Below are 24,760 nucleotides of genomic sequence, written 5' to 3'. Positions count from 1 at the left end.
ATGAATTCACATGTGACCTACTCTGCACTAAACACTACATTTGTTAATGTTTGCATCTGTTTCATTATCATTCCCTCTCAGTTATTTAATTTTTACAGCATCTGCTACAATTTACTTCATAACTTCTAGTGCAGGACAACACACCCACTGGTTTTCCTCCTAGGCAGAATTAATGCTCGTGATAATTAACCTAGCAGTACAGCTTGAGAAAGAGGATGTTAAATGAGGTGCATTGCAGTGAAAAATGGGACAAAACATCCATAGGCAAAATTTTTCCTATATAAGATAACAATGCTGTTTTTCTGGACAAGAAGCCTTGTATCCTTTAGAGATGGACATCAATCCCCAAAGCCATTGAACACCCTTCGAATTTGATCTTTCTGCAAATTAGCAGCATGTGCTGTTAACAGCATCGAAATTTTTGGTATCTGGTATTTGGTATTTTTGGTTCACCTCCCCCAACCTTCATCCCATTTCCTCCAACACAAGATACCTATTATATCATGGCTGCAGTAATTGATTTTCTTGTAGCAAAGGTATCTGTGGTTTTGTTTGTGCTTTGGAGTCATCAGCATCTGCAGCTGCTGTGGGCTGGTGATGTCAGTTCAGATTCCCATTCCAGACCTGTCAGTGGGGCTCCCTCAACTCTTGCACACAGGAACCTTTCAGGTCACAGTGCTGTGCTTTGATTTCAGTATGCATTGGTTTTACTTGCTGACTTTTCCTAGTACAGTACAGTAGTTACAGTGACATTCAAATGGAAATCTAAAGTTTGGAGGTGCTACCCTTTCAGGCAGAAGAGGAAATTGTCAGCTCCTGGACATATATATGGGCATGAAACTTCATCATTCCCAGTCCTTGGGAGGTTTTGAGGAAGAGGACTGCAGAGGAAAGGCTGCAACACTCAGCACCTGGTCCAGAGAGCACAAAGCATCTCTTCCTCTCCTGTGCTGTGAAACGTGTACAAGATGTGCTGAGCAACACCTATGTCCTCAGGCCCATACTGAGACCTGTGCCCAGTGCCTCTGCACCAGCAGCAGTGGGATTACAGCAGCATCTGCACCTTGCTTAAGAGCAATGACAAACTTCTTGTGGGGCTCAGTCTGAAATGAGGCAGGGCTGAAAACAATCCTGAGTGCAAACCTTGCCTCTGCTGTGCAGTTCAGACACATACCCCAGGCTTCACCCCAGCAGTACAGCTCTCTGCCATGGCTCATCTGCTTCCAGCTCTGCCCCCAGTTTCAAAGCTCTTCAGCAACACATTTTGCAACAAACAAGGATTTCTGGGGCAACTTCAGTAAGATCAGAAAGACATCTTTCTGCTGCTTTGAAATCTGTGAGCACAAACAATTCATTCATATCTATCCAATGATCAAGTATATTTTTAATTATCAATCTTAGGTGATTTTTTTTTTACTAGACAACATCCAACAGTATTGTAAGAGCTGTTGGGATTGAGCCAGAGAATTTGGCAGCAAGATATGGAACATTTGGGCTTTCAACACTTAGGAGCATATGGAAAGAGGTTTGGAAGATTGCCACATGGGTTATAATTTGGAAGATGCTACATTTCTTCATCCTCTTTTGTGGATAAAAGTAGAAGAAAATTAACTTTTTTGAAGGATTCTGATTCCCATTTCCTTTCCTATGATGTGCTGATTCTCTAGAATAAAGCACTATGCTCAGTTGCAAGGTCTGAGAAAATACAGCTGCATGTTTATGGGCAACTGAAGGTGGGTAATTCAAGGTATGACAGTATTGCTAATCTTTCCAAGTTTTTACCTCCTAATTCATTATGGCCCCTGTGAATGAACTCACAAAACTACAAGATTGTTTGACAGATCATGAGGTGAAAGAGGATATCTGGTGCCTAAGCCTGGATGTGGACCGTTTAGTGAGGTCTTTGAGGATAAGGCCCTGATAGGTGGTTCATCCTACTTTCTCCTCCTGTGACCATCTGTCTACCCATCACCTTGACACCCATGGATGGATGGATGGACAGTCCAGGTTGTCTGTCTGTCTCTGGGACATAGTTTCATTATGTAGGTTGGAGCTGCAGCACTACTCTGCAAATGCCAGCCATGGTTGGGTCAGGGGAGAAATGGAAGAGAGGAGGCAGCTCCAGCTCAGTGCTCACAACTGGACAAACATTGTCTTCAGACCGCTTTAGAGACAGATGTCTCATGCCCACGATGTGGAAAGTCCATTTATCTCAGAGTTACTGTCTCTCGATGTCTGAAAAACAATGTATAGTTTGCTTCATATTTCATAACTCATTCATAACAACTGCTGCATAAGAAAGTTTTTTTTAATGTATTTTTTTTGTGGCACAGTTGTGCATCAGGTTGGGGGTCTGCAGCAAATGCAGAAATTATTGAAATACACAAACCTGGATACCCTTCTTAATTTGCACAGTTGGCAGATAGGCCCTGTATCTTAGTGAATAGCAATTAATCTCTCTGACTGATAGAAAAGCATCCTCATCCTGGTTTTGTGTTGAGGGAAAAAGACCAAAGAGTGTTGCTGGGGCTTGTGCTGTGTGACAAAGTCCCAGAAGCCAGAACCATGGGCTTTGGTTTGCCAAGACTGCATCTGAAGAGCAGGATGGAGGCACTTCAGGGCCAGCTGTGATACCTCAGTTCAGGGCAGGCTGAAGCTCCTGTCCCACCCCAGGGACAGGAAGCTTTCTCTTCCTTGAGGAGTAAGAGCACTGGGGAGGAGATGTAAGCCAGCTCTGCCCGCAGCAAGGACCTGAAAACCAGCCCACATGTGCATTAACTTCTGAGAGTTGGGAAGCACTCTCAGACCCTGAGTTTTGGTTGTAGTCTTGAGTGTTCCTTGCCCACAAATTCACTGGGGCTTTTTAACTTGCATTTTCTGGTACCTCTTTTAACACATGCACCCCAATAGTGACCAGACAGGGCAAGTTCCTGTGATTCTTTGCTGGCAGCAGGCTGCAGGACTCTGTGGTATCTCTAGGTTATGGAAGGGATAAGTGAAGGCTGGGAAAGTGACATCCAGGGACAGGAATTGAGCATGGAAGAATTGCTGAGCAGAGCAAAAAGCATCTCCACAGGAGTTCAAAGACCTGTGGCAATAGCTTTTAAAGACTGACCTTGCAGGTCAGGAGAGCAAAAAAGATAGGCAAACCTCATCTCATTTGAATGGGGTTTATTTTAGAATTAAGCCTTTGCCTTTCTGAACAAAACCTGGGAAATATTGGGTGAGACTGGAACATTTCTTAGCCCTATACCCTGTGGCTGCAGAATTCCTGAGCTAAAACCTGATATTAAGTACCTGCTTATCACAGAACATGCCCTGAGAAACACTGTTATTTCTACTTTCTGTGGTCAAGATGCCCCAAGTTCTGCTATTCTGATGTTGATTCCTGAGTTGGGTCTGCATTTAGGAATCTTTTGACCCTGTGCTGGGTAAAAACATTCTATGCATGGTTTTCCTAGAAAGACTGAAAAGCACTAAACCTAATGTACAGAATAGCTAGTTCCATAAACCCCATTTAGCTACCTGCTTCTTTGCATCTCCAGTTCTATCTTTACTGATCTAAAAGGAGAAAAAATGCTCTCCTATCAGCTCATTCCTTCTGTCTGGTTAACTGTCCCTGGTCTTGCAGTGTGCTAATAGAGTTTCATTTCCAAAGGAAAATAATAATAATAAAAAAAGATGTTGAGCTCTTGGACTGTGACACCACTGCAAAAAAAAAAAAAAAAAAAAAAAAAAAAAAAAAAAAAAAAAAAAAAAAAAAAAAAATCCTAGGTTTCTATTTATACTGAAGAGCTGGCAGTACCTCCTTAATCAGGCTGTGTGTTCATTGGAAACCAGCAGATTATTTTGCCTAAAAGCATCCATCAGAGCAATGTAACTCAGTAAGAACTGCTTCTCAGGGGATCAGGGGGAAACCCCAGAAGAGAGATTGTAGGTACAGTCAGAAGCACCAGTGAGTAGTTGACTTTGGGATCTTTCTTTTGCCTTTTTTTTTTTTTTATTATTCCCTGAATTCAATGGAGGGTCTTTCATTTAAAAGACAGAAAGACTTACAAATTAAGCAACATCTAGATCCTAATGTGTGAAACTGCAATTTGCATACATCAGGGCAGCTGCTGAGTCGGTCCTTATTACCTCCGCTGGAGTGTTAATTTAGCCACAACTTTCTCATTTATTTAAATGAAAAAGCAGTGGGTGGCTGGCATGCTGCATTATCTGTCAGGCAACCTGGGAATGAGGTTGACAGAGCCAGAAAGAGATTTCAATTCAGAGGAGCTGTAGAGGTGATGCCCCCTGGACCGGTGGTCACAGGCGAGCTCAAGATTGCCCTTGGTCTGCTCTAAAGGTCATCACTTACTCCAAGAAAAAAAAAAATCTATGTTGTACTTGGACTGACATAAGACAGTAGATAATAGGATTAAACTGGAAATGTCTTTCTGTTTCTGTTTTTTTTCTCCCTGTGTATCCAAACTGGCACTGTATATATGGATACAATAACCAAAATACCATCACTGGTGCTAATGTAATATATATAAAATAATCTCTGTTTGTAGATCACCTCATGTGCTGTGGTCCACACCCACCACCAGGGCCTGAACACACCCCAGCTCTTTGCCTGAGCAGAAAGATGCCAAAGTTGGTCCTGTGGGATGTACTGGGAGAAGGGAGCAGCCATTGGTGCTGGTGCCATCACTGCTGTGGCCAGACTGGAGCTGCTTCCACATCTGGCTGAGTGGATGAATGGACATCAGGGTATTACTCACATGTGGGAGGTAAAGCAGTTGTGAGGAACCAGTCCCCCAGAGCAGAGTTGCCTCACCAGGAAAAGGCTGAGCAGCCCTGAGGAATTTCTGAGCTTGGAGAAATGGAGTGGCCACACTGGGACTCAGGCCTGAACACAGAGCCAAGCATGAAGGCTCTTCTCTCCCAGGCTATGGTGTTGGGACACTGTTTTATGAGAAAACTGTGTAAAACAGTAAAGAGTAAGGTAGAGCAAAACTGCAGAACCACAGCAAGAGTGACAGAGGAGATGTTACAGGGGTAGCAAAGAAAAAAACATGTCCTAATACCACCCAGAGTCTAACTGAGCTGATGTAGATCTCTTCTAAAGCTCAGATTCAAATGGCTCAGACTGTGGGTCCTCTCAAACAAACCATGGCACAGTTTCACCTATGGACAATTTGCAAGCCCACCTCCCATCAAAACAGCCTTCCTGCTTTTGGATGAACTGCAAATGCTGTGTAGCTGCTCCCAAAGACTGTACTCAGAGAAACACACTCTTGGAAACTGGTCAGTTTCGCCTGAAAAGGGGATGTTTTTCCAGTAGGTGAATCACTAGCAGTTGAGATTTAAAAGGGAATTTCTTTGTTACTGCAACACCAGAAGGGACTGTAGGATCAATGCCATGTAAAAATTGTTCTAAAACATTGAAATAGAACACATGTTTCTTAAACACTGATAAAATCACATCAAATGTGTCTTCTCTGTCTCTGACACCTACCTCTTATCATTGTTTTAAAATACACTCTATTAAAAGATCACCCATTTTTTGTGTTACCATAGATATTCTTCCCTTTGCCATTAACTTAATGAAGTTCAACAAAAACTTTTGTCTTCACCCACTTCTCAACCATTCATTTTTATAATTAAAATCACCATGACAACAGAGAATGATATCAGAACGAAAGGGCTATGACTTAATTAAATGAAGAAGATGAAAATAAGCTTGGCTTTCAGCAGAGAAAGCTTTTAATTCTAACAAAAATATTGGGGCCCTGATTCATTGTGGTGTTACTTTGTTTGTGTAATTGCAAAGTGCTGCTGAAAGCTGTCCAGCTGTTGCCTCACTGCAAGAGGGGATGTCCTGGCTAATTCAGTGAAGTGTAAGAGAAATATTCTGAACTTCATAAGCAACAAAAAGGAATTTGTCTTACAAGTATTAGTATTTTTGTGAAACAGACTCAGTACAGAAATTAGCTAAAAATATAGACCCATAAAGGAAATATGATTGTTATTATGGTGGTGGTTTCATGTGAACAAAATTCATTACATAAATACTCCATGTTAACCATCACCACACTAGAAATTGTTCAATGTAAGAGGAGAACAAGGCAATTTAGGGGATATGGTCCACTTTTATCACAACTGTGGCATTTCATCAGTTCAGTGTTCCATTTTGGCTTCTGTGAGAGCTATAGTATCAGATCGGATATTTTTACTTCCAAGATAAAGTTGAACTTTTAATAAGAACAATCTGGGAGTTTAGAAAATATATCTCTTTGTGATCTGATCCATTGAATTTTCTGACATGAGTAAACTTTAGTCACTTCGGTGTTTTTTTCCTGGTAATGTTCACAAATGAGATGAAATATGCTTTTTTAAGTGATGCACATCTTAATTTTCCCCCTAAAACCAACAAATTGCTATTAGCAATTAGTTTATTCCTGAACACTGGAAAAACTCTGTAATAGAACTATCAGACTAAAAATCTAGATAAGGAAATATATTTCTTTTTCAATTTTTCTCAGAAGCTGTTATGATCAACTGACCAATTAGTACAGTGAATAAATAAATGCCATTTAAAAAAGAACATTCTGAAAGCCCCTTAATGCCTTTCTGAAACAAAAGTATAGGCATGACATTAATCAATTTTATGACCCTAACCTTTGCTTAATCTTTTTTCCATCTTTGCCTAAACATATGGAGATATAAAAAGTGTATTATAACCCTTTCTATTCCCCTTTAATTTAAGGAGTACAAGATCTGCAGCTGATGTAAAACAGTGCAGCCCCACTATTACAGACTGATTTAGCCAGTGTTATTGATTTACATCCACACAAACAAGGAGATAGTCAGGCCTTATGCCTGGTTAAAAATATGCAGCTAACACTTACATTCAGTCAGGAATCCTTATTTTATGCACAACTTCAGCTCTCAGTGATCTAGCAAGGGCAGAAGAAACCGTTTGGGGAAATTCCTCTCAGATGTAGAGACGGTGCACTGGTTTCGGGAGTGAGCTGGACAGGGCCAAGGAGCATCTCTTGTGGTGCAGTACCTGAGGTGGTGGCGGTCACTCTGCTCATGGCCAACACCAGAGCCACTCCAACCACCCAGAAACAACAGCAGAGATGTGCCCACAGCCATGCCTGGGGACGGGGACACAAAACTCTTCGGGTGGGCCACCAGTGCGAGTGGCAGCTGTGCCCAGCACAGAGGGGCCCTGCAGCTTCTGAGCCCAGAGCCTGGCAAAGAAGGAGAGAGGGGGAGCCTGCGGCCTGAGGTGCCCCTGCGGGTGACATTGGAGCAGCTCTTCATGCCTGCCCCAAGCCCAGCTGGGGCTATTTATAGCCCTGGCCCCTCGCCACTCACCAGGAGCTCTGTGAGGTCTCTGTTTTCCCTCTCCCGCACACTCTGAGGCACCTGCAGGTCCTGCCGTACAGAAGGTACAGTTCGGTTCGGTCCCTTCTCCACCCTGGGCGGGAAAGAGGCGGGAATCCGGTGTGAGGCGGGCGGTGCGGAAAGGCGCACGCCCGGCAGCTGCAGGTTGCTGGGGTGGGAAATCTGTGGGCAGGGGTCCTGGAATGGGTGCCCTGAGGAACTCCTGGAGGTGCTGGAGGGGGACCTAGGTATGGTGGTGCAGGGTCAGCTGCAAGGCAGCCATGTGGGGGGCTGTAGGACCCCTTGTCAGTCCCTAAAGTGAAACCCTCTCAGTTCCTTACAGTGCCTTCTGTTCGGTTCGTAAAGGGAATGTAAGAGATTAATTACAAGGTTAGGATGGGATCCCCTGAAAAACGTCAACCTCGGGGTCTTGTTTGCAGCTACACGGGGTTTGCCAGCAATGTCAGGATGCAGAAATACTGCCTGAGGTCTGTGCATGGGGCAGGGGGGACCTTTGCAGACCCCACAACCTGCAAACATCTCGAGTTGATTCCAGTAAGGAATCCTGAGGAAACTCTGCTTCTCCCATCAAGACCTGGGGCTGATCCTTACCTTCAAAAGGATGAATGTTTTCAACATGAGGGTCCACCGAGGACTGCAGATTTCTTAGGTATTGAACATGTGTCAGTGCAGGGGCTATTTTGAAAGTGCTGCTGGGTTTTGCCATGGGTGGTGGTGAATTTTGTTTTCTGTGGGTACCCAGAAAACCCTGGTCTTTGGTAGTGATTGAAGCTGAAACTAGAGAAATTTATGGGGAAGGCTGGATTCTGACAGTAACTAAAGGAATGCTGACATCGAGTCATAAGGATTTACAGATTTCAGGTTATTTTCATTTCACTGCTGAGTGTCAGGGATACTCAAGCACTTGCATGCCAGCATTTGCCCACCAAACAGATCTACACTTTAGAGATTTATGTAAATATCATCAATAGAAGATCACAGTTTTTTCTGTTGTAAAAATGCAAATGCAGCCAGGTTTGCAACAAGTTACTAAATTGAATTTTTTAGACTGTGTTGCAGTTCTATTTACACTGTATAATTGTTCCAGAAAGTAAGCCTTTCCTCTACTTGCCATTACATTTACTTAAATGCAAAAAGAGAAAGCTCTAAGACCTCTGCCAGTCTGCTTGAAGAGCTGCTGAAATATATTTTAGAAACATATTTTAGTTCTGCTGGCATCTGTCATTGGAGATGTAAAAAAGTTATGCATCCTCCTTCTGTGAAAAAGCACTTTGCCATTTCAATTAGTTTTGATATGTAAGAAAAATCATCTACACATGTGAACTGTAAAAGAAATGGGCTCTATGTATGTATTTATCTTCTATTCTTCTCATGCAATTAATGCACATAATTGGCTCAGGCTGGGATTTGTGAACAGAGCCACATCTACTTAAATCATGGGATTCTTGTGACTGACTTCACTGAACTTTGATTCAGAGTAAGATTAAGGTCAGGTGAAGGCATATTTGAAAAGATGGCCCATAGGGTCTTTCTCTTTCAGCTGCTTTGATTTTTTGCATGAATCTATAACAGTTTAAGAAAAAAAAATATGCTTGGTATTTGCTAAGATGGGATCAATATTAATCCAATCCCAAATCTAGGCTTCTGTCTTGGCAGTAAATGGAGCTCAAATTGTCAAATCTTTGCAGAATAATAAACCACCCAAAGGCTTTGAAAACTGATCAAGGCATCTTCAGGTCTCCCAAACACAGTTTCTGAAGCTTTGCACACAGCTTAAAATCTCACTATTAGGTGTCAAGCTAGTCCTAGCCTGAAAAGGCCCATTTTATTTTTATTTTAAATTAAGAGCAACAAAATGAGAAAGAAAACAAGCTACTGGAAGGGGCTGGGCTGTGGGATGGCATTGCTGGCAGTAGGATGCTTACAGCAGCAGGGATGTGCAGAGGGGAATGCAGCACTGCCACAACTGTCTGCTTCTATAGCAGCAGCTTGTAGGTCAGCAGCCTCCTTCTGCACTGAGAACCTCCTTTTTACAGACCTGGCAGGCTGTAACCAGCTAAGAAAGCTCCAGTGAGCATGCCTGGCAGCACATGTCTGCTGGGAGCTGGCCCATGCTTGGGGAGCATGAGACCTCAGGCTGCCTTGACTCAGGCTCCTCAGTATCAGATGGCATGTGAAAACAAACACAGTGCCACAGGGACTGGGGGAGGAAACCAGTTGAAATCTCCCTCAGAGGGGTTGTTGTGCTTTATTTTATACAGGCTAATGACATGACTTGATTTGTAGTGTTCAGAGTTTAAAAACTTCAAAATTGCTGCTTCCCTGCCAGCCATAAATTGGTTCAGGTCACCTGAAATGTACCTGCTGTGGGGCTGGGATCAATTGGGTGGAGCAAGGAGATTTCTTTCTCTGATTTTAATGGGAAAGGGATCATGTGACATAGCACAACTTTTAAAACTGCCTAAGCAATTTCAAGCTGAAGTTCTGTCTCTAAAAACAATGCAGACACTTCAGTTCCTAAACTGCACAGTGAGTTTAAGTCAGACTTGTGCTTTTAACTTAGATACCTTTGAAAGCCTGAAAATCCTAAAACTCTAAGTAACTGATGACTGACAGAGTACAAACAACTTCAGAAAAGGTATCCTGGCTCCTAGTAATCTGGTGACAATTGAGACACATCCAAAAGCTAACTGTAATTGTAACAGAGAACCATTTATTTTAGACACTTACCTGTATGCCATCTCAAACTATACAGACATGCGTTTCCAAAAAAGAAACCGATGTTTTCCCACTTAATATCTCTGCCAGAATTTTTTATACTATCTGGACAGAATTGATGAAATTAATTCAACAAGTATTTTCTAATTAAAACCAAGAAGGCAGGTGTTCCCTGAAGCTGTAAGTGACCTCTTCAGCACAGATCTCTAGGCACAGACTGGAAATGCCTCCCAGCTTGACCACTGACAAACATCCTTTGAATCTGCTGTTTTTTTTTTTTTTTGCCAGTTGGGCACCTAATTTACAGTGATTTAGTCAGCTGATTTAATCACAATTAATTTCTGGTGCTATCAGTAGGATTATATTAGTAACTTCACTCAAGACAAAGTATCTAATTATCCCTGAAAAAAATGAAGACAATTAGATTGGATTGACACAATTTGTTCTTGATAAATAGGTGCTATAGCTGCTTTTATCACTTTATTGCCTTCTAAGTTCTTATAATTCAATCATGTAACAATTTCTTCCAGCATCTTTCCAGGTATAAGAATTAGCATAACAGTTCCTATTATCCTATAGATATTGGAACATATGTAATTCTTTGAAAGCTTCCTTTCTCTATCTTATTCTTATAGATTTTCCTTATATCAAGAATAGCATCATTAGTTGCCCTTCTTGAACACTGTGGGACGTTTTGCATAGTTTAAATTCTTGATCTTAAATGCCAGCACAGCTTTCATAATTAAACCCTGAGATTACAAGATTATTATAATCTGGGTACTGATTTCTGCCTCGCTGTGGCTGTCAGCCAAATGTCATGATGCATACAATTAACAGATTTGCTTCTCAGCTTTCTGATAACAAAGGAAGCACAAATAATTCAAAAGCAGAGGCACCAGTTCTTTGATCTGATGGGAACTCTGATCCCTTCAGCACCTGAAGGGAGGCAGGATGAAGGCAGTGTAGCCTCATTAAGACAGAGAAGAAAAAAAAATCCAACACAGCAGCAGAGGAAGAGGAGGATGCAGGAGGTGCCCCCCCCCGCCCCACATCCCCTGCCCCATGCTGTGTACTGTGACCTCTTCTAGACCAGGTCCTGCAGCTCCCACCCTCCCACCATGGCATGGGAAAGAACAGATTCCTTGGGACTAGGGAAAAAGACAAGAAAAATCTATGTCCCAGACAAAATAATGTTTCTAATTACAAGAGGTTAGGGTTTTTCCAGAGGTTTTTCCAGAGGTTAGGGGAAATTCCTGATGAGATACTTCCATCTGGTTTACAGTCCCTTTGCTCTGGGACAGTTCGAAGAGGCTGAAGTGTAACTGAGAATTGAGGACAGCATTTATTTTTAGCTTGATAACCTCATAAAAGCTGTAGAGCTGAGCTCACAGCAGTGTGCTTATATATGTTTTGAACTGCTCAGGCAGCACCCTACTGCCTAGCAAAACATCTGCTGTAGCTCCTGAATAAAATTATATGTGACTCTTCATAAGGTTCATGGCACACAGAAAAAAAAAATTTAAAATAGACTAACAAAACAGCTGATAAAAAAATAAAAGTATCAGCCAGAACTGGAGGAAAATTAACAGCATGGCTCTGAAATAAAGTAACATCAAATGATGATTTGCACCTGAGCCCATTTTTAACAATAGAAGAAAAAAATATACCAAAACTCTGAATAAGGCAATGACTCTGATTTCAGCTCCTGGTAACATTCCATATGATCTGAGCCTTGCACTGGAGCTTTTATAATGACAAGCCAGCCTCTGGCACAGTCTCAGCATAATGCCTCACTGCAAATTATATTTGTATCACATTTATCCTTTCTTTTAATATCAATGTACCATCTTTTTCCCCTGTAATCCAGAGGGAAAGCAAAGCAGCACCATTTCATTACTACCCTTTAATAGTCTTCCCAGTGATATAAACGGGAATATTAATATCCTTCCATGACCTCACCTAAACACTGCTAAAAGCCAGGAAGGGAGTGACAAGCTTGTAGCTACTGTACAGGGAAGAATTTCTGAAGTTAATGAAAGGATTTCACCCCTGGGTTTTATTCTTATTTTCTTTTTAACCTTATAGCTTCAGTTTCCTGAGCTGTAGGATGGAGAAAGTAGACTTGCCTACAAGTTGACAGCACTGTTTTATTGAGTATAGTTCAGCCAGGAGCTTGGTAAGATATCAAAGCAAGGAGATGGAGAAGGTGCGTTCTTATAGGGAAAGGCAAATAGAGTCTTCTTGAAAGTGGAAGGTGACAAAATCCTGCCTATAGCTCTGGCTGGGGAAGTCACATTGTCCTGCAGACCTTAACGAGTTGGGTGAAGAGGCAGCTGGAGGGTTGCAGATGAGCCTGCCTGTGAGGTGGAGACTCCTTGTACATGGGTAGGGACCAGCTCCAGGAGGTTCCTGCATGTCACTCTGCTGCTGCTCTTGGGGAGGATGGAGCTGCAGGACCTGCAGCAAGAGCTGCCCCATTAGCTCTGTGGCAACAGAGGAGACCACCCTGCACAGGGTGAAGTTGTGAAGTCCCCTTCATCATCTGAGTAGTGGGTGCAGGATTTATCCATCAGATAATTTGTGCCTGAAGTAGTACATTATGGCACAAGCTATGCTGTGCTCCAAGTTTCCTATTGCTAACATTTTAATGATGGAGAAAAGAGCTACAGGCTTGTTGTGCCAGATATCCTCCTCACTGGTAAATGAACACATAAAATTCACAGATCTGCTGAACGGTGTAATCAAAGACAAAGTGTTGCTCTTAAGAAAGCTAAATTACCAGTGAAAGAAAACTTAAAGGTGACCAGCAGAGGAAGCGAAATCATTACTCAGTGCTTCACATTGCTTCTTCCTGAGCTGTACAAAAGTCTGGGAAGGATGATGGTGATTAATCATCTCACTTGTTCTTCACATTAGAAATGTACATTTTGTCCTTTATGGAAAAGCTGGAGGATGTGTGAAGCTCTGACATTGCAAAAGAGAAAAGAGAGAAGTTGATAATTTCATAGGAAAAAACTCTGGTTAATCAGATTGCTAAACAGGGTTGTTGGGAATAATTAATACTTTTATCCAGTTGGAGAGTGAACAACATGATTAAAGATACTACAGCTCATCTGCTTTATGATATGTGTCCTTATAATTTATGATCTTTAGTGTATGGTGTGGTCCCTTTATCAAAATGCAGCAATAACCCAGAGTAATTTCTCAGAGGCGTTGCTCCTAGTTCCAGATTTGAAATGTGGAAAGAATTGGTAAAATTAAGGAAATGGTGTTCTTCAAGCATGCCTGGCTTTTAATTTAGCACCCAAGTGAGGGTGCTATATGAAGGCTGATAAAATGTACTAAAATAGGATGATGACTACTTCCAAAACCAACTGAACAGCTAAAAGAGTAGGTCTGAGACTGATGATACAGCTGTAGATTTCCTTTTCACCTGGGAAATTACTTCAATATTTTGTTTTAAAACATCTATCTAGCTCTGTAGAGAAATCTGGACTGTTTGTGCAAACACCTTTAGGTGCATTTGAAAGAATTTAATACACTCCTTTTTATGTTGATGCATATTTCTTCTACCCTTAGTGCCTCTAGGGTTGGAGAAAACCAATTCAATCTGTGGCACAAGAGCCTGATCCTGCAAATATTTAAGCTGGTGAGGAATATTACTCATTTGAACAGTCCCGTAAAGCAGTTCATTACATGTTTACAACATGTTTCAAACATGGTTATACCACAGCTTTAGGACTTGTCTGTGTATTGGTGAGGACATGAGGCCTTATTGCATTTCCACAACAGAACTGCCTCAGTATCCAATTAGAGACAAAACCTGTGTTATGGACTGGTATCCCTCAAGTGGTGAGTTAGCTCTCTTTCCCCACTGACAGCTCCACCACCTTACCCCACAGCTTGCTGATCTGAAAGCCTGATGCCTTCAGTAAAGTGCTCCCACACTAACACAGATACGGGACCATGAAGTTCCTTCTATTTTCCTCAATAAATAAAACCAGAGGGAGTATGTTAATAATTAGAATTTAATTAAAAATCCCATTTGAGGCTGAGGTAAGTAGAACCAAAACTCTGTCAATCTGCAGCACTTAAGCATCCCACTGAGAAGCAACTCAAAAACTGGTCCCTATTTACTAATCCTTTTTTATCTCAAAGCAAAGCAGTTGCAACTCTAAAAATCGGTGACCGACACTTTGGAGGGAAAGAGTAAAGAATCTGACCAACTCAAGTGAGTTGCTTCCTGCAGCTTCCACCATCATACTCCAGGGGTGGAAGCTGTTTCTGCCCACAATATTGTCTTGACTCTCCCAGCTGGAAACCTGGGGACAGAGCTAGTGGTAAAGTGGGGCACAGTGTGGCAGAGACAAGTCCAGTGGCAGAGGAATGGGTTGCCAGCTTCCTGATGGCTTTGTAAGGGTATAAGCAGAATCAGTTGTGCAACTGGCCCCTGCCCATAGCAGGGCAGTTGGAACTAGGTGATCTTTAAGGTCCCTTCTATGGTTCTATGATTAAACATCCACACATCCAGTTAGCACTCTGTAAAAATGTCAGCTGGGCCCTTTTCTGAAGTCTCTGCTTAGGCATAACTCCTAGTTTGAGAGGAGCTGTGAGCACTGAAGAGGCACTATTCCATTTGAGCTGTCTAACCTAAGGGGCTGTGGGCAATATAAGATACTTTCAGCATCTAAGCAAGGACTAATTTCCTTTAGGTGCACATGAAAGACAAAACTTGAATAGCTAAGGGACTAAGGGTCTGACTTCATTAAAGTCACTTGCAATCTTTCCCTTTATTTATTGGGCTCTGGATCAGGACCAGGGAAACGGGCAGCTGGAAAATCTGTTTTGTAGGAAAGTCTGAAATTTTCTTTAAATAATCACAAAACTTGGAGGTGAGGTGCTGAATATTGATGAACATTTGAACAGTTGATTTTATTTTTTTGTGTCTTGGAGACCTTGAGCCTAAGACCTCACTAACTTTTATGCATCACTGATTTATATCACACTTTATGGAATTACTAGCTTTAGGTATTAATGACAATATTAATTTCACAAATACCTTGTCCTCATTGGACAGTGTTATGGTTCTACCTCTAGAAATATACCTGATGAAGACCTTGAATTTTGGAAAGATTTAAAACCAGGAAGTTTGAAGATAAACCATGGATCATAAGGCTGAGGAGAAAAGAAAGCAGCGTCATAGCTTGACTTTATTGGAGCAAGTAAAGAGAATGAAGGAATCAACAGAGATAATTGATGTTGTCCTCATTGCAGAAGGTGAGAAATTCCCTTGCCATAAGGTAGTGCTGGCAGCCTTCAGTCCCTATTTCAAAGCCATGTTCACCTGTGGCTTGGCCGAATGCACGCAGAGAGAAGTGGAGCTGTATGACATCTCTGCAGAAAGTGTGTCTGTCATCCTCCATTACATGTACAGTGCAGATTTGCACCTCACGAATCAGAATGTGCAGACTGTTGCGCTTGCTGCATATTTCATGCAGATGGAAGAAGTTTTCAGTATGTGTCAGAAGTACATGATGGACCATATGGATGCTTCTAACTGTGTGGGCATCTACTACTTTGCAAACCACATTGGGGCAGAAGATTTAGCTGATCAAGCAAGGAAATACTTATATCAGCATTTCGCCGAGGTGAGCTTGCAGGAAGAAATATTAGAGATTGAATTCCATCAGCTGTTGTCTCTCATAAAATCAGATGATCTGAATATTTCCAGGGAGGAGAGCATTCTGGATCTCGTCATTAGATGGGTCAAACACAGCAGAAACTCGCGTGTAGAGCACCTTACTGAGCTCCTGAAACAAGTGAGGCTGGTACTTGTCAGCCCTTCCTTTCTTGTGGAAGCCAGGAAAAGGAACACCATGATCCTGTGCAGCTCAGAATGCAATGAGATGTTTGAGGAAGCCCTGAAAGCCATCAAGCTCTCATCCAGGAACCCTCCTCTCAGCCTGCGGTACGGCATGGAGACGACTGATCTCCTGCTCTGCATCGGCAACAACTCCCTCGGCATTAGGTCAAGACATGGTAGCTATGCAGATGCCAGCTTTTGTTATGCTCCTGCAACACAGAAGACTTACTTCATTTCCTCTCCAAAGTATGGAGAGGGTTTAGGATGTGTTTGCACTGGCGTTGTCACCGAGAATAATGATATTATTGTGGCAGGAGAGGCAAGTGCTGTCAAAATGTCTAGACAAAAGACCAGGAACATCGAAATCTATAGGTGTGTACCCTCTGTTGGAAAATCCCTAGTTACTTAAAAAAGATAAATCTAAATGTTTCGAGGGTCAAAAGAAGACCATTAGACAAAGAGTTCTTCCTTTAACATTTTCCCAGAAATTTTGATTACTCTAATCAATGTGTCACAACTGTTCTTTGTGGCACAATGAATTACACACATACAGCCAAATTCTGATGCCTTTTCTCTTGAAAGAAGAAGGATTTACTGTAGTGGCATCTCTGTGTAGATGATCTTGATTAGATCCTACAGCAATGTACATGCCTTTTATATTCTCCTTACTCAAACATTTTCCTCAGGTACACTTTTTTAGGGCATTTGCAGTAGTAGAACATGAATAAAGCAAATGACCCAAGGAGTCCAATAAGACAGAGATAACACAAATCTCTGTTAATAATAAGATTTCAGAGATTAAAGGATAAATATTGATAGCTTTAAGCCCTCATTCTGCATTTCCTCATGTCTTTTTCAGATGAACCCATTTAACAAAAACAACAGACGTTTGCTGGATTAAAGGAAAATTTAAAAAATAGTGATAGCATTTTCAAATACAGATGTGTAAATTTAAGGAAGAAAATACATACCAAGGCAGATGAATTGATGGTCTTATTTTTAGCAGTGCTGAGCTCTTACTCTTCCACTAACTTCAGTGGAAACCATTATTGAACAGCACATGCAGAAATTAGGCAATCCTTACTTTCATTAGGGTCAAATAACTTTGAAAGGATGCCTAAAGTTAGGATCCCTCACACTAAAAATATCGACCTTGCAAAAATTTGGCTCAATTTTATAACTTCTCTGTGAAGGAGGAAACTCTTCTTGTTATTGTACCATTGTCTGACTAAACAATGCTGATGATGGGGATGATGTTTCACAGCAGCTGATGGGCCCTCAGTGAACCAGGGCTTTTACAGCTTTGGATATTCCTACAGATACCATCAGCGAGGAAACCAGTTTTGGCACAGTCTGTGCAGCACCCAGCACCGGGAACTCTATGCCCTGGGCACTATCCATAACGATCTCTATGTAATAGGAGGGCAAATGAAAGAGAAAAATCAGTATGTGGTCACCAACTGTGTGGAGAAGTATTCCATGGAGCAAGGCACCTGGAGAAGAACGGCGCCTCTGCCAGTGCCATTAGCCTGCCATGTGGTGGTGGCAGTGAAGAACAAGCTCTACGTGCTGGGGGGCTGGACACCACAGGTTAAGACACATGCCAGTTGTTTTGTTTGTTTGCTAACAAGTAGAGCTATGCTTGCTTTAGATGATGCATGATTTTATGGTGCTTCTTGCATAGGAAAGGCACAGCAGGGATAATTCTAGGAGAAATTGCTCACCTTCCTCTGATTAAATATGTTTTGTAGAAAAAACTAACAGGGTGAAGAGGAATAACATCCATCTTATGCCATCCACACTCTACCAACTTTAGAAAAGGCAGTGCTTTCACAGATGTAAAAATACATCTTCTGTGTCAACATGGTTTGCATTTTAAGTAGCTACTTTGTTAAAACACCTTATTTGAAAAACAAACAAAAAACTTTTACTGAGTTGAAATAGATATTTAGTACTTACTTGACACTTTTTTGTCATCACAGGCTGTGAAAAATGTGTTGACTTCTGCATTAACTTCAGACATTCCTTTCCTTGTATATTGTCCACTTAATTTTTCAAGGTTTCAGTAAGTAATGGTATTTAAATCATACAGAGGTCCTTAACTGAGCCCTGTCTTCCAAAACCTGTGTACACAGGTAAAATTCAGGGACAGAATTCTGTTTAAAGTTCACCTGCATTTCTCTGGAAACCTTCTTAGTTAACCAGTTAATTTATTTGATTTTCATTAAATTATATTTTAAATTAAGAGTCACAGCATTCTCTGAAAAACAGACTTCAGTAATGAGTACATTTATTCATTTCAGCTGGATTGCCTGGCATGGAAAGTTTTAATGGAAGTTTTCTGCTGGGCCACAGATACCATATTCAGTAGCCTGGGGAATATACAGCACTATGCTACAAAGAAGATGGATGTCAGGAATACTGATTGCTCTCTCCAGTTGTTCCCAGTGCAAAAAAAACCTCTTTTAAGGTCTCATTCTTATTTACTACTCAGTGCAGTTTAAATTTTAGCATTCAAGATAAATCCCCACTGTATTTGAGAATAAAGTGGAGTATCTGTAATCCTTATTGCAGACAGCAGTATGTTCAGACTGCCATCACATCTCATAGAGTTGTGTTCTCTTGAAATAAATTACTGTTTAAAGTAATTAGAAGTGAGATGTAGCAAACAATTTCTACCTCTTTGGGTATTTTGAGTGCAGGAGTCCCCAAAGGAGAAAACAGAAAGATCACACTATTTCTGAAACTGAACTCACCGAGCAGGGATACCTCGCTGTTTAGAGAATTAAAATATGAAAACATACTAAATATAGAAACAATCTGCCTGTTAAAAAGATTTTAACTGAAAGATAGGCTGTATCACAAAGGCAGATGTTGAAGTCAGACAGCCAGCTTTGTCTTTCTTAATAGTTCTCCAGAACAGATTGTAATAGGGGAAAGTGGCTTAGAAGCACGATCCAGGTCAGGAATATTGAGGCAAGAATGGTTTTTAAAAATATACAGGCACCTTGGGAACACCTGAAGTGGATACTTGCCAACCAGTATTATCAGTAACAATACACTGGAGTCTGAATTTATCCATAAACAGGCTTGAGATGTGCAGATTAACAGTAACTGATTAAAACCCATACCTTTGTGGGATTGGGGTGTACCTGAATGAATCAGACCAAATTGGCTAAAGGTCTCAAAAAAAGTGGTTTATGACCAGCATGGCAGAGTGCTGAATTCTTCTGGTACCATAAACCTCCCACACTCAGCTGCCAGATGCAGGGATTGTGTCTGTGGGGTTACCAGAGCTGCACTGTGGAAGCAAATGAGTTTGTCAAGCCAGGAGCTGTCCCTCTGCTCAAGCAGCACTGAACGTTCTGTCAATCCTGAACAAACACTATGCAGCACTGATAGTGCTGTAAATGCATGTGTCCATTACAGGGCAGAGATAAATACATGTTCCCCTCCTACTCAGGCTTTGCAATTGAAACAAGACAAGATAAAGTCAAGCCAGGACAGAAAATGACAGCTTAGGAGGGCAAGGGCTCAACCCTCAGCAGCATTGCTCTGGCTCTACACTGCTCTAGCCTCACTGATGCAAGCGGAGTTTAAAGCCACTGGACATCATGTTTTCTGTACATTCACAGAGGTGAATGTTACCAGAAAAATGAGGTAGGATGTGCATTTACAGTATGCCAAATGGTGCCCACTCCCAAGTGTAGCCTTACTCTGTGTTCAAAGTACACAGCTACCCCTCTTCCAGTGAATAAATCAGTGTTTCACAACACAGAGAAAGAGCATGCCTCTGGTTACAGGGGGTAACCAAAGGGCTATATATTTATTTTCTAGTTTGCTTTCTCCTGTCTTGTCTATTACATCAGCATTGGAAAGGTCTTCTGGGAAAGAAAAATAACAAGCAAAGCAAGAACACATAACAACATCAGGAGTGAGCAAAGTAGTTCTCTCCTCACTCTATGTGAAACCCTTCATCCTGAAGTATTTCAGGATGCTTCCCCCACAGCCTACTGCTTATATTCAAGGCTGTCCTACCCAGAAGATATAATCTGAGTTCTCTGCATCACACTAGACAAGCAGAGAAAGGGGAAGAAGATTGGAGAGAACAAGAGGAGGGGGAGTGAGTATAAAAAGAGTATTATGGCAGCAAGGATATAGCAGGGGGCTAGGAGCTTGTTATAGAAATTATTGAAGGAGAAGTTATGGGAGCTGAACAACATTACTGTGGTTAGGCTGACTTTAAAAAGGTGTGAATGACTTGAGAATGAGTTATGTATATACACAGGACTAAGAAAGGCCAACTAAGTACCTTACTAAGGCTCACAGTACAGTTGGAGTAACAGAGGGAATAGACTTCAACCTACACCAGAAAACAAACAAACAAAAAAAGTCCAATGGGCTGGTTTTCCTTCTGTTATTATTAAGACTTTACAGTAGCCTTGTGGAAGGCATATGTTCTACCAGAGCTGGGCCTATGACCATACTGTTATTACCCAAATCCTCAGCTTTATTGCTGCAGAATAGAGATGCCTTCTTCTTTATTTGCCTTGTACAGCCTGCTCCCAGCCCCAAGTCCTGGGTGCCATTAAACCCTGGTGAGTATGAATCACTTTGCAGCTAGAACTGATGTGTTTATGTTATTTATCTGCTCAGCTGTCGGCAGTGATTAATTGCATGCAGGCGTGTGCAGAGGGCTCCAAATGTTGTATTATTATATGGCTGTCATATTTCATACAGATGGATCTGCCTGATGATGAGCCCGATCGATTAAGTAACAGAGTATTTCGGTACGACCCGGGCCAAGACAAATGGACAGAAGGGGCACCAATGAAGTACTCCAAATATCGCTTCAGCACAGCCGTAGTCAACAGCGAGATTTATGTCTTGGGTAAGAGGAAACAGATTTTTAACAGATAGCACCATGAGTTTTTCTTCTTTCCAGCAATTTGGCTCTGCAAAGTGAAATATCTCACCCTTTACTACACGCTGTAGGATGAAGTATGTTGGACTAAAGGGATAGGGATTTTTAGAGTTATTTTTCCCCATATAATTTCTTATTTCCTTAATTTATGTAGAAGAAATTGAGTGGTTAGTGTTTGGGATTAACATAATAAAGATACTTTTCTTTTTAAACTGCTTTTCTTTGGAGAACCAGTGTGTGCTATAAATAATACCGGATTTTAAAAGGTGAGTACAGAAGCCTTGTTAGTACCATTTCCCAGGTGAGCAGTGAAAAGCTAAGGAATATACCCAATGTCACAAAAGAATGACACAGAGAAAAAGAGAATTTGGATTTCCCAGTCAAAGCCAACATTATTGTGGATGCTGACAAAATTCAGTCAGTTTCTCCCACTTACCCCAATAGTGCATTTTTAAAAAAATACAAATCTTCCTTTTTGTCATCTTTTAATGGAATCTTTTTAATTTTTCATTTCAAAACAGTGCTTTGACCAAGTTCTAAGACTTGTGTGAAAGTATGCTCCTGCATACAAGTGTATTGAAGTGAACACAATAACTACAAATTAATACACCTGCTGTATAAGGGATGTTCTAATTTTGTCTGGTATGTTATATACCATGGGTAGAAGAAGGCTTATTCCTGGCATGTAATACAGGAAGTATTTGACAGAGGGTGTATCTAAGAAAGCTGTCTTTGAAATTGAAAGGGGAAATGGCTCAAGCACTGCATTTGTTTTCTTTTAGAGAAAATTCTTTCTTTTAGGTGGTTTGCCACAAACCCGTAGGCACAGACAAGAAAAGGGTGAAAGAATCATGTGTAGAAAAGAGAGTTTTGCAAACAGAAAATAACTTCATTGTTTTCAAAGATTAGTGGTAGAGAACATCAGTATACTGTTAAAGAGCAAGAGTGTTGGCTGTACAGCTTGAAAGATGCATGGAAAATGTGGAAACTCCATCCTTTGTAAAAGGTTAGATGTATATAATTATTTATGCTGACACTGATGCTCTAATGGACAGCAGTAGCAGCCATGGGAAGATAAAGGCTGTATTTCTGTCTTTCAGTAAGAGGCATTCTGAGATCAAGACCACAAATGCTGTGGTGACATGAGAGTCAGAGAGGTAAAAAAAGGAGCCACCTTGGGATGCAAGTGATTAAACAAACTGACAGCCTTCTTCACAGCAAGCCTGACACTGAGTGAAGGGAAAGGAGGGGCTAATAAGGAAAACTCCCTCAATTTTCTTCCCTCAAAACCTCAGAAAGCAAGAAGCATCTCTGAGTGATTACAGTAATGAAATGTTCAGGTTGAACACAAAGCAGAGTGTTAAATCTGAAAAGTGCCTATTTAAATGGCACCGAGGAAAGTTCACGGTCTCACAGACCTTCACAAGCATCTTGCTAACATAAAAAAAAATAAAATAAAAGCATTTTTTTATTATGTATAGCTGCCAGTTCTGCAGTGTTTGGGGAACTGAATATTGACTAGAATGTCTTCCTTCATAACAGCCAGTGACAATATTTTTTTTGTGAGAAAATCTTTGTTAACAAAGGGATTGGTGCATGGGCCAGAACAGGCTCTTGCTTGGTCTCTATCACTTTGCTGGTTCATGCACCTTCACATGAGGAGTCCTTATTCTACCAGTCCTAAGGGAACCAATGCACTTAATCCTGTGACTGACAATTTGCTGCACTGGACTCTTCACCCTTGCTACTGAATGTAATGAGGTAGATGTCAAGGCAATGATTGTCTGCAGTTTTGGCAGTCTAAATCTGGGATAATTTAACTGTAATGAACAAACTTGCTTGTAATTTAAGCTCACACATTGCTCCAGAGAGATTTTTGAGAAAGATTGTGGTATTTTTACCATCACATTTCTTACCCTGCATCTGTTGTGATGCTGTGACCACTCAGTGTGTAACCGCAGCAAGTACAGAGGGAAATGAGTTACCATCAGACAGCATGAACATTGATTGCAGGGAAGACAGTTTGACCAAGGTCTGGGCTACTTTTGCAAACTCCTTATTGCTTGTTTTCACAAACATTGTGAGGAGTTTAATGTCTGTAAATCTGTGAAATTTGGTTGAAACTTGCCAACAGGGCACCAAAGCTCTGAGTGGCAGACTAATGTAAATGCAGATACAGAACACATATATACTGAGACTAATTGCATGAATCTTATTTCCTTAGGAAATCAAATAATATAAGAACTAATTTTTTAATGAAATTACAAGCCTGACACTGAGCCAAAAATTATTTTACAATAATTAAAGACACTGGTTTAAATCCACCTTTAACTGTATTGGTGGAAATGAAGACCTATCTGTTAAAATCGAGAAAACAATGTGGTTGGCAAATGTTAACCATCACTGTCTGAAACCTCTGCAGAGGAGATGAAAGCATTTTCCAAGAACTCTCAAAATGAAGAAGCGATTTCCAAACAAATTCTGTTTGGAAACAGTGATGCAGTCACTGAGATCTCATGTTCTGCTGAGATCACACATGGCCTCACCTCCAGCTGTAAACTTACATTCACCAACTGTAATTAAAACCTCACACAGAAAAGCTACATTCCACAGTTTATTCCTGGTGACAGGTTCTTGTTACCTTATGGGCTCCCAGGCTGCTGGGCTGTGAGATGGGTAGAGTTCTCCTCCAGGAGCAATTGTGATGGAAAGCACAGCAGGGTGAAGAGGTATTCATGGAACTGAGAGGAAGGCAGACAAAGTGCTCCTAATCTCACTGGTGTGGTACTTGCTCATGCAGATGACATTCAGGAGAGAATGGGAATGGAAAGAATGGAGGCTGATAGTGACAGACCAAAGAATAGCAACTGTCACGAGGATGGTAAAACCACCAGAAGCTGTTCAAAGCTGCGGATCCCTCAGACATCACCCCATTTTTCAAGGAATGTTGGGCACTGTGGGAGTCTAAAAAGATGCTGTCAGTGGTGATTTGTTCCAAAAGCCACATTCTGAAGAGGATCAGAGCTCATTGGTTGTCCTTATGTAGTGATCTCAGAGACATATATGCTCAAGCATAATGACTAAGATTTTGCGCTACAGATGAAAGAGAGACTTTTGTGGAGTCTCTCCCATAGCCATTGATTCAGCTTCTCCCTCCACATGTGTGTTCCCCATGGAGAAGTGTGTGTGCACAGGACTTGAACATCCAAGCCCCAGCCACAGGGCATTTGGTGAAGGAGCAATTCAGAATCTTTCTTGATGGCAGTGCTTTGATTCCCACAAGCCTCACCTGCTTTTCACATCATATTTGTTCCCTATGTGGTGCAGTGTTTCCATGGGCTCCCTGCAGTCTGCACCAATCTAAGGAGATCCACTTGGGGCAAAGAAAGGAGAGGCAGGGAGGCAAGGTGGAAACAGGTAAATGCAAGATATCTTCAATATGCCATGAGGACCTGCTTCCCAGTAACAAAACCATGAAATAAAGAAATACATCACTTTAGCTAGATAAAGTAGTGTTGCAGAGAGATGAAACTTCTTTCAACAGTCCTTGAAAACAAAGTCCTTCAGTGAATTGGGTTTGTCAGCTCCTTCAGGCAGGATCTCTCTTCCTGTACAGCTCATACAGGTGTCAGCACACTCAGGATTTGGTGGGCCTCTAAGTAAATAAAAAATCACTGCAGAGAGGGTTGATCCTCTCTAGTGTCTCTGGTGTATGAATACAATTTCTGTCATAAATATGAAGAAAAAAGCAGAGATGGAGCACTAGCTTTGAGTAAGACACAGTAGCAGACTCTGATATACAAGTATAAATTTTGCTCTCATCCATGGAGGTGTAAATCTGTAGTTAGTAGTCT

The 24,760-nt window shown here is 41.4% G+C and overlaps 2 protein-coding genes across 3 annotated transcripts in view; one reads left to right on the top strand and one right to left on the bottom strand.

Annotated features, from left to right (window-relative positions):
- The window catches only part of MGLL (monoglyceride lipase), a 98,358-nt gene that overhangs the window by 65,921 nt on the left and 7,677 nt on the right, over positions 1 to 24,760 (bottom strand). The gene's annotated exons all lie outside the window — the stretch shown is intronic.
- The window catches only part of KBTBD12 (kelch repeat and BTB domain containing 12), a 43,346-nt gene continuing 25,989 nt past the window's right edge, over positions 7,404 to 24,760 (top strand). The window contains exons 1-4 of one of the 2 annotated variants that reach the window (XM_008499013.2): positions 7,404 to 7,445; positions 15,217 to 16,354; positions 17,302 to 17,572; positions 20,723 to 20,873. In XM_008499013.2, coding sequence (XP_008497235.1) covers positions 15,282 to 16,354; positions 17,302 to 17,572; positions 20,723 to 20,873 — 1,495 coding nt within the window. In that variant the 5' untranslated portion in view covers positions 7,404 to 7,445; positions 15,217 to 15,281. Of the gene's footprint in view, positions 7,446 to 13,717; positions 13,769 to 15,216; positions 16,355 to 17,301; positions 17,573 to 20,722; positions 20,874 to 24,760 lie in introns of those variants that run through there. The other variant, XM_030458459.1, reaches the window with a different exon arrangement.

This window comes from Calypte anna, chromosome 12 (assembly GCF_003957555.1).
Source record: "Calypte anna isolate BGI_N300 chromosome 12, bCalAnn1_v1.p, whole genome shotgun sequence".
Lineage (NCBI taxonomy): Eukaryota > Metazoa > Chordata > Aves > Apodiformes > Trochilidae > Calypte > Calypte anna.
The sequence above is the reverse complement of the archived record's forward strand: the minus strand, read 5'-3'. Positions and strand labels throughout refer to the sequence as shown.